This window comes from Elephas maximus, chromosome 8, assembly GCF_024166365.1.
Source record: "Elephas maximus indicus isolate mEleMax1 chromosome 8, mEleMax1 primary haplotype, whole genome shotgun sequence".
In the NCBI taxonomy this organism is placed as follows: domain Eukaryota; kingdom Metazoa; phylum Chordata; class Mammalia; order Proboscidea; family Elephantidae; genus Elephas; species Elephas maximus.
This window is the reverse complement of record NC_064826.1, coordinates 46,184,884-46,195,351: the sequence shown is the minus strand read 5'-3', so window position 1 is coordinate 46,195,351 and position 10,468 is coordinate 46,184,884. Positions and strand designations below refer to the sequence as shown.

Genomic DNA, 10,468 nt, shown 5'->3' with positions numbered 1-10,468 from the left:
CTATGCCTCCGGAGTGGCATTCGGCTCTGAGTCCTCCTGGGGAGGAAGAGCTGAGGCTTCTTGTTCAGCAAGGGCCTCTCGAGCTTGGCTGCCTAAGACCGCATCGTGAATGCTATGGAACAGCAGATCTTTTAAAGCAGGATTTTCAAAAAATCTATTTCGACTGAGGTCATTGACGACTTGTGCTGTGAAAGAAGAAAAGAAAATTAGGCCAGTATCAGTCTTGAATATTAAAAAAAAAAAAAGTAACACACTGATATAGTTTAAATATCAAAATGATGTAATAAAAAGTCTCACTCCACTCCCTGTCCCCATCACACCATAGCCCCAGTCCCAGGAAGCTACTTTTATTAGTTTCTTGTATATTCTTCCAGTAGTACTCTATGCAAAGAGAAACAAACATAAATATATATTCCTCCCCCTTTTCTTACCTAAAAGATAGCATACTAAACATACAATTTCATTGTTTTTCTACTTAATGTTTTTTACAACTGCATGGTATTCTATTGTCTACATGTACCCTAGTTGACTTAACTGGTCCCTCTGTATTCGGCACTTGAGTTGTTGCCAGTTATTTGTTTTAACAGCCAATGCTATAATGATAAACCACGTACCTGTGCCATTTTGAATGTGGGCAGAACATTTCTGGATTTACTGAGTTAACTGATAAGTGTGTCTATAATTTTGGTGAAAGATACTGACAGACTGCCCTCCATATGGGCTGCACCAGTTTGCACTCCCACCAGCAGCGTCTGAGTCTATCCCCCAAGGTATGCCAACCAAGCATGTTGTCAGGCATTTTTTATTTTTGTGAATCTGACAGGTGAAAAGTGATATCCTTCTGTACATTTAACTTTCAAGCACTGTTTTAACCAAAATTTAGTATAGAACAAAAATAGCAAGCCAGGTATTCTAAAACCATTGGATAGAAAAACAGGCAACCTGGATGATTTTATGTAACTATAATATGTTGATGGCAGTCATTAAATAATTACTAAAAAAAAAATACTAGCCCAGAACAATGGTTTATTAGCTCCTTTCCACCAATTCCAGTTCAGGAGGCCGCCACAAGTAACACAGTGACATGAATGAGTAAAGTGGCTAATTTCAAAACTGGCGTGGGGTGATTTTTAATAATTTTTTTTTTATTGAAAGCTAAAATAAAGGAAAATATTTCCAAATGTAGTTATTAAAAAAGAGAAACAAAATCAATATGTTAAAACTTCTCCCCAATCTAGAAGTGTACTTACCACTGCATCCTGCCAAATATACATAAATACCGACATCTCCATATTCTTTTACAATCTGTAATAATGTTGAAATAAAGTTTAATTTCTCTTGACTTTGTACCAGATGAAAATCTCTTTCTATCAATATGTATTTCAGAGATATAGGAAACTCTAGTGAATTCCCTTGGGCTACTTCTCTTTCATAATTATGTATTCTTGAGCTAATCATCTAAAAATAATTTTGTGTTTCTTTTGATTTTTATACAGTGCTTATTAGAGATATCAGGGAATTACCGTAAATTTTATTTATATCTAATAAAGGTATTATGGTAATCGTTAAAAAAAAGAATCCTCTTGTTCTGGAGATATAAACTGAAATATTTAAGGATGATGGAATGACTGGGATGTGCTTGAAAATAATGAGAGAAGGGGGAAGTGAGTGTGGGGTATAGATGCATGAAACAAGATTGACCATAAGTTGATAATTGTTGAAGCTGAGTCGTAGTTACATGGGGATTCTTAATGCTACACTCTTTACTTTTGTATAGTTTTGAAATTTTCCGTTATCAAATGTTGAAAACAACAACGATGAAAAGAATTGAAGGCTGAAAAAGGAACCTAGCTCAACTACCTAGTTTTACTGATGGCTGAACTGGCCACAGAGATACTAAAGGACTTGTTCAAGATGATGCTTACCCCTGCCAGAGTTTTTACTCCAACAGAATCAATAAAATTGACCTGTGTAAAATCCAGAATGACAGTGTGGACATTATCCCCTGGAGGCATAAATCTTTGCAGTTCTTCAGGAAACGTGCTTTTGATGACTATTGGGGGATATTTTATTTCATTATTCTCTTCTTCAGGTTTGGTGCCATCTTCTCCATCAACTTCTGCACCCTATGTCAAGAATTAAATCCAACCAGAGTTCTATGAGCAACGTGCATTTTTAGTTCTTGGAAAGATTTATAATGGAAAGTCAGAATCTGCTCTTATATTGTTAAGCTATTAGCTATACCAGATGGCTTCTAAAATAGTTGTCATATTCCAGCCTTGTAAAGCAACAAAAAAGGATGTGTATGCGACATTCAATTTTAGCTCAGTTTCTTTTCTTCTTCTCCTCCTCCTTTTGTCTAACGAAATCAACTCATCTTAGCGGTCATATCCATTTTTCCCTAACTTCTAAAATAGTTCTATTAACATCAGTAGGACAGGCTATAAGCTACCATAAGCCTAAACAGCAAAAAGCAGCTTTTAATGTTTTTTTTTTATTATCAGCTAGATAAATCTACAACAAAGTACTAATTATAAAATTTGCTAAGGTACTGTGTGGTTTTTATTTTTTAAAACAACGTTCTCTTGGGCTGGTATCACTACTTATAATCAGAGCATTCTTATAACTGACTCCTGTGTGCTTTTAATATATAAAGGATGGTTTCTAAGAGTTCCTATTTTAAGACTTTCATGCTGTAAAACCTCAGTCATGAATAAAGGTGGCTGCACTGCAGATCAAAACAGAAGAGAAAATAGCAACTAAAAGACTACTTACCACTTTGACAACAGTGGCATTGGCCATATTTGCATTCCCAACTTCCTTCGCATACTTCCTCATGGCCTTTCTTCTCACACTCATTATGAGTGCTGGGTTCACTCCCGTCTTTATAGAACAGCAATATACATGGAATCACTTCATGGCTCTCAAGGACCCTCAAGATGCATTTCAATTTCTAATCTTCATGCTTAACTGCTTTCTACGCCAAGTTACCACCAGAACCCTTGCTCTACCTTTGCCTCCCTATTAAAAGAATGTTGGCAGCCTTTCTTATTTTCACTCTTGATTCAAGACAACCAGAAGCTAAAGTATTAAAGAGAATTTTTAGAGTAGTATTCTTCAAACCTATATCTTCCAGATTTTTGTACATAAAAGATTCTGTGGGTCGAGCTGGGAGGTTTTCTTACATATGGGGCAGTGTGGGGCCAAGTTCTAAACATAGCCAAACGAAAACACATGATTTCAAGTAAGAAACCTAAAATTATTTTTTCTTACTTCATTTCCTTTAAAATGTTTCAAAATAATAGAGTATATACATGTGATAAAAGAGAATCAAACAGTATAAAAGAACACACCGAGACAATTACACTGCCCTCACATCCCCACCTGTCAACCCCTCAGCTCCCCTCCTCAGAAATAACCACCTTAATTTTTTGAGACTCACCTTTCTTTTTAATGCATTGCTATACAAGTCGCTATTTGCATAGTAAATTGGAGCATTTATTTGGAATATTTTAATTCCAGGAATTTCTTTCACCTGAGGGGTAAAATATTAGTGAATTTAACACATGGAAACATTTCAGAATCAAAACTGCGATTGTCTCCCTCTCCCAATTCGAAAATTAATTAAAAAACAAACCAAAAAACCCATTGCCGTGGAGTCGATTCTGACTCATAGTGACCCTATAGGACAGCGTAGAAGTGCCCCTTGGGTTTCCAAAGAGTGGCTGGTGGATTTGAACTGCCGACATTTTGGTTAGCAGCCTCTGAGCTCTTGACCACTGCGCCAGAAGTGCAGAGTTAAAATAATGTCACACTACCCTACCTAATCACACTCTGGAGAAATAAGTACTGAGAAGGAAGCCATTAAAAGTGCACATCTTCCAATTTCTTCTAAAGTTTTTGTCTCATAATTACCATAAACCACAAATAAGAAAGAACTGGAAAATAGTAAAAGAGAGAAAAGAAGATGGATAGGAGAGGGGAGGCTGCCACCCAGGCTGTGAGAAGCAGGTAAATGAACAGAGGTTTGCATTGGTTTGAACCAGGAAAGGCAGGAAGACACAAGCAGAATAGTGAATGTTTAATCAAGAAGCCTCATGGAACTCTAGGGTGCAGTTTGAAAACAAGTAATCCAGCAAATAATTCTTTGGGATGAGGGAAAAAATAGCAATCCTAACATCAGCCTCGTTTCCTAATACATTATAGCAAGCCTGATAATTTCTTCTCAAGCATACGACAAAACAGACAAAACTAATTTAAAAAGATTTTGTAAAGGTCTTTGAAATTCCACAAAAGAAAACCAAGGACATTTTAAGCTATAATTTTAACCATTAAAACTGAAGTGGGAATGGAAGCAATCAAGGTGCCCATCGATGGATGAATGCATAAATAAATTATGGTATATTTACGCAATGGAATACTATGCATCAATAAAGAACAATGATGAATCTGTGAAACATATCATAACATGGAGGAATCTGGAAGGCATTATGCTGAGTGAAATTAGTTGCAAAAGGACAAATATTGTAGGAGACCACTATTATAAGAACTCAAGAAATAGTTTAAACAGAGAAGAAAATATTCTTTGATGGTTACAAGAGTTGGGAGGGAGGGAGGAGGGAGAGGAGTATTCACTCACTGGATAGTAGACAAGAACTATTTTAGGTGAAGAGAAAGACAACACACAATACAGGAGAGGTCAACACAACTGGGCGAAACCGAAACCAAAGAAGTTTCCTGAATAACCTGAACACTTCAAAGGCCTGAGTAGCAGGGACAGTGATTTGGGGACCATGGTTTCAGGCAACATCTAGGTCAACTGGCTTAACAAAATGTATTAAGAGAATGTTCTGCATCCCACTTTGGTGAGATGTGTCTGGGGTCTTAAATGCTAGCAAGTGGCCATCTAAGATGCATCAATTAGTCTCAACTCACCTGGAGCAAAGGAGAATGAAGAACAGCAAAGACATATGGTAAAGATGAGCCCAAGAGACAAAAAGGGCCACATAAGCCAGAGACTACATCAGCGTGAGACCAGAAGAAGTAGATGGTGCCCAGCTACCACTGATCACTGTCTTGACAGGGATCATAACAGAATCCCTAATGGAGCAGGAGAGCAATGGGATGCAGACCTCAAATTCTCGTAAAAAGACCAGACTTAATGGTCTGACTGAGACTGGAAGGGCCCCAGAGGTCATGGTCCCCAGACCTTCTGTTAGCCCAAGACAGGAACCGTTCCCAAAGCCAACTCTTCATACAGGGATTGGACTTGACTATGGGATAGAAAATGATACTGGTGAAGAGTGAACTTCTTGGATCAAGTAGACACATGAGACTATGTGGGCAGCTCCTGTGTGGAGGGGAGATGAGAAGGCCGAGGGGGACAGAAGCTGACTGAATGGACATGGAAATACAGGGTGGAGAGAAGGAGTGTGTTGTCTCATGAGGGGGAGAGCAACGAGGAGTATACAGCAAGATGTATACAAATTTTTGTATGAGAGACTGACTTGATTTGTAAACTCTCACTTATAGCACAATAAAAATTAAAAAAAAAAGTGATAAAAATGAAGTGGGAGAATTCCACAGTCCTGCCAACTATCTCTTACATGGTTAGAAATTAATGTTTTACCTTTGGTTTAAATTCATCGGAAGAAAATCATAGACATACAAACCATCCTCTCAAACAATTTAGTATTTTATAAATATATACTTTAATTCCAAGAATATGTATTTATTCCCATAAAAAAGAAAAAACAAATATCAGTAAGCTGAGTAATTAATATTACAGTATTATAAACTACACAACTAAATCTGGAAAGTAAACTGAAGTTCAGGCTTTTCACTTTGTCCACTACATCTCCCACTCCCACCATCACTTTCTGTCCTGGATGAAAACAACATCTAGCCAATCACATCAAATACCTGCAACCATTTAAAAATGTTACAAAAAGGTCCTACCTCCTCATATGCATCTATATCAATATACACATCAGTGTCAGGAAGCTGTCCAAGGACTTTGTAGCTAGGACTGGAGACAGAGAGTGAGTGTGTTAAAACACAATTCTGTTGAAGCGCAGTATGCTATTTAAACACAAGAATTTCCACATTTGCGTACCATGCACAGGTTTGTCAGTGAATTCAAGAATGCTTAATTCTTATAGGTGCCTTTGCAGAAGGACTCCACATATACCACTTTCCCAGTGCCATTCTAAGACTAATACATGATGGATCTACTACACACAACCTGACACACACACACCTCACCCACATACACACACACACACACCATACACACGACACCACACCCTACACACACATACCATACCATACCACACCACACACACACACCCCTACGCACACACATATCATATACCACACATACATATCACATAAACAATCTGACCAGGACAAAAGACTCACGCATTTAAAGATGGGGGCAAAATAAATTGTGTGGGGTTCAAGTCATGACAGGGAGATGTGTAACTCAACTTCTTCTCATGCCACTCAGTAGACAGAATTGCCCTCCTGCTCTAATTCTACAGGAGAGGGGATTTATTTATTTTGTTGCTTTTGTTGAGAATATACACAGGAAAACATATACCAGTTCCACAGTTTCTACATGTATAATTCAGTGACACTGATCACATTCTTCGAGTTGTGCAACCATTTTCACCCTCCTTTTCTGAGTTGTACCTCCCCATTAACATAAACTCACTACTCCATAAGGTTCCTGTCTAATATTTCAAGTTGTTGTCACTTTGATCCCATATAGATAGTTCTTAAAACAGTATAATGCTTAAGGTAGACATTTTTTACTAGTTAAGCTAAACTATAGTTTGGTTTTAAGACTTCAGGGCATATTTTTAGTTTAAGTTTTAAAGATTATCTTGGGGCAATAGTTTCAGGGGTTCATCCAGTCCCCTTGGCTCCAGAAAGTCTTAAGCCATGACACTTTGAAATTCTGTTCTGCACTTTTCCCCTTCTGATCAGGATCCTTCTATGGAATCTTTTATCAAAATGTTCACTAATGGTAGCCAGGCACCATACAGTTCTTCTGGTCTCATGGCAAAGGAGACAGTTGTTCATAGAGGCAATGAAACACATTCCATATCCTCCTCCTATTGGAGAGAGGATTTCTTGTTTCTAACTAGAGTCACTGATTCAAGGAGGGAAGGCGGTCTGTTCAATTGAGGGTGTGGGGAGAAAACAAAATCTCATTTAAATTAACACAGATGTGTTCCTAGTTTAGTTTGAATAAATTTTAAACGTTATTCTTTGACAGGCCTAATTCCCAACTCTTCTTACAGGGGAGTCTGGCTCAAAGTAGATACTGTAAGGATGACAGATACTATTTATTGAGCACCTGATATTACCTTATTATATCCTATGAATAATCCACTGGAGTTATTACTGACACTGTGTGGATGAGAAATAGAGGCTCAGTGGGGTTAGGTGAGTTGTTCAAGGTCAGAGAGTCTGGCAGAGACAATATGGCTCAAGGTCTTTGATTTGAAATTCCATAGTCTTGCCACTATGCCCTGGTGCTTCCTAGCATGTATGTGAAAATGCTTTGTATGTTAGAATATATGATACAAGTGTTAGCTATTCTGGGTAGATTCCTTTGACTGCATTCAGAGAACACATACTATGTGCCTGGTACTGGACTACGGGAACATGGCCCTACAATCAAGAGGCTCACAATAGTGATGTCTTAAGACAAATACAAGACTAATAACTGATATTGTAGATATAAGGTCAAGGGTGTAGGAAGGTGCTTAGGAAGAACATCACATCCAGATTTGGGGGCATGGGGTATGGAAATTAGTTATAGGGAAGGAGTTCCTGAGGAGCTAATCTCAAAGTTGAGCTTTTAATGGTGCAAGCAGAATGGCTGATCCAAGGGAATGGGACAAGGCAAGGGATAACTGTTTAGGCAAAATAGTTGGTGGGGTAGAGGGCTGGGAGAGCCTAGAAGGCTCAGGGACCTGAAAACCCATCAGTTTTGGGCAGAGGAGCATAAAGGGTCTTTTAGAACTTTGGATTTTATCCTAAAGATACTCCTTGACTAAAAACTTTCCCTGATCCTCAGAGTTTAAATCCAAAGCTTCATCCTGTTCAATCTGCCATTCTAGGCCACCCAGGATCTAGACTTACCACCCCTGTTGTGAACTTCTTCCAGACACGCTGGCCTCACAGTCTCTGTTATGGATTGAACTACGTGCCCTCCCCCCCCAAAAAAATATGTTGTAAATCCTAACCCCTACACCTGTGGTTGGAAGAGCCCTGGTGACACAGTCACTGAGAGCATGATTGCTAACCAAAAGGTCATCAGTTCGAATTCACCAGCTGCTCCTTGGAAACCCTATGGGGGGCAGTTCTACTCTGTCCTATAGGGTTGCTATAAGTCAGAATCGACTTGATGGCAATGGGTATACCTGTGATTAAAATTCCATTTGGGAATGCGTTTTCTTTGTTATGTTAATGAGGGAGTATTAGGGTAGGGTGTGTCTTGAATCAATCTCTTTTAAAATACAAAAAAGAAGATTGAGTAAGCAATGGAGCAAGAAAGCAGAGACGGGGGAAGATAGAAGTCAAGCTACATGAAAATCACCAAGGAATCAAGAAACAGAAACTGAAAAGTGACAAGGAGCTTCCCCTAGAGCTGACAGAGAGAGAAAGCCTTCCCCTAGAGCTGGTACCCTGAATTCTGACTTCTGACCTCCTAAACTGTGAGGAAATAAATTTGTTTGTTAAAGCCATCCACTTGTGGTATTTCTGTTAGGGCAGCAATAGAGGACTAAGGCAGTCACTCTAGTCACTCTACAAAAACTTAATCCTAACTCCAGATCTCTATCCAGCTATTTCCCCAGCTTAAAACATCTCACACCTCCTCTCTAGCCATCTTGTTCCCACCCTTCTTGAAAGGCCCAGTTCAAGTCTAATCAACTCTTAATTTTTTTTTTTTTTTTACAGTTTAAAACATTCTACTTTTATTAGAGCAGAATCATCAACAAAGGACAGAATATTAAAAAATCAACTTTTGTTATTTTGGGAAGAAAGAAAAGTATGGTATGTTTAAAAAACTTGTTCAATTCTAAAATTTCTGATAAGAAACTACAAAACCTTATTTGGTAAAGAAAACAAAATTATCTCAAATTCTATATGTGGCTGGTAAGGATATAGACATTTTTAAACTATGATGCGTTATAAAACTCTGATATAAGGATCATATGTACGAACACTACTCTTTATAAAAATGGGGAAAAAACCTTTTAGATAAAAATGGGTAACTGTTAGAATTTGTTATGAAAACTAGCTTAATTCTTCTCTTGAGTTTGGAATCCCACATGTTATCAACATTTTCCCCAGGTCATTTTTGATGAGCAAAATGTCCATTGTCTACTCTGGATAGTGGGGAGCATCTTATTTTTCTGCAAATAAAGGGTCAACACCCCCATCCAGTGACCTTTCAACATACTGCAGTCAAAACTTTAAGAACCATTATGTGATTTGCAACTACAGACTAACCTCATTTTAATTCCTATTGTGTTAAGGGCAGAAGGACACCATCATGTGTTGGGTGTGCAGTACATGTCAGGCACTGTGCTATGCTCTTTGCATGCATTATTCTCATTCTTGTTACAACTTTTTCAGATAGCAAAGATTGGTTCCATTTTACAGATGCAGAAACTGAGGCTCCGACAGGTTATGTGAAATCACAGAGCTTATAAAGGGTGCAGCTAGGACTTGAACCCAGTTTGTCTGACTCTAAAGTCCAGGCTACTTCTATGACATAATGTTTCTTTACTTTCTTTATGGTGACTTCTTTATCATAAATATAGTTTTTTTTTTTTTTTTTAAGGTTATTTTATACCTTCCACAGTGGGCTCAGCTTCTACTAGGGATAAGAGATGACAGGTGATAATGGTTCAAGGTAAAGGAAGGGACAAGGAATAACTTGGTGTCAAAGTCTGCTCTACGTCATTGAAACCTAGTCAGCAGCCTGCACCAAAGCAAACTGTAAGAACACATGGTTCATTTACAAGGGGTAAATAAACCAGCCTACTATTGGGACCAGAATGTCAAGAACAATGACAACAATTAGGCTCTTTTACAGAATCATTGATGGATATATTAACTGTGACACAGCAGGACACCTGACAAAATTACACTGAATTTTTAACTTGATGTATTTGTTTGATCTAGTCAACAGACCCGTGAGTCTTACAGCTTCCTCGCATGCTGAAAGGCTCAACTTCCACCAACTCAAGCTTCAGCCGACATTTAAAGTCAAAGCTCTAGTCTCAGCGGGGACGCTCGCTCCCTTCCCACTTTGCCCACTCACCTCTGTGTTCTGTAAATAACAGTCAGCAGAGCAATGATCACAGCAGTAATCAAACCATAGTCCAGTCCCAGGAACAAAGAGGAAACAAAAGTGGTAAGCCAGATGGTCTAAACAAAAGACACA

The 10,468-nt window shown here is 38.3% G+C and overlaps 1 protein-coding gene across 4 annotated transcripts in view; it reads right to left on the bottom strand.

Annotated features, from left to right (window-relative positions):
- SLC26A5 (solute carrier family 26 member 5) overlaps positions 1-10,468 on the bottom strand; it is a 37,194-nt gene continuing 26,726 nt past the window's right edge. For 2 of the 4 annotated variants that reach the window (XM_049893087.1, XM_049893089.1), the window contains 7 exons: positions 10,346-10,452; positions 5,959-6,028; positions 3,443-3,535; positions 2,761-2,883; positions 1,926-2,126; positions 1,251-1,305; positions 1-185 (listed from right to left, as the gene is read on the bottom strand). In XM_049893087.1, the coding sequence (XP_049749044.1) occupies positions 1-185; positions 1,251-1,305; positions 1,926-2,126; positions 2,761-2,883; positions 3,443-3,535; positions 5,959-6,028; positions 10,346-10,452 (834 nt within the window). The remainder of the gene's footprint in view (positions 186-1,250; positions 1,306-1,925; positions 2,127-2,760; positions 2,884-3,442; positions 3,536-5,958; positions 6,029-10,345; positions 10,453-10,468) is intronic. The other 2 variants (XM_049893088.1, XM_049893091.1) reach the window with 1 other exon arrangement.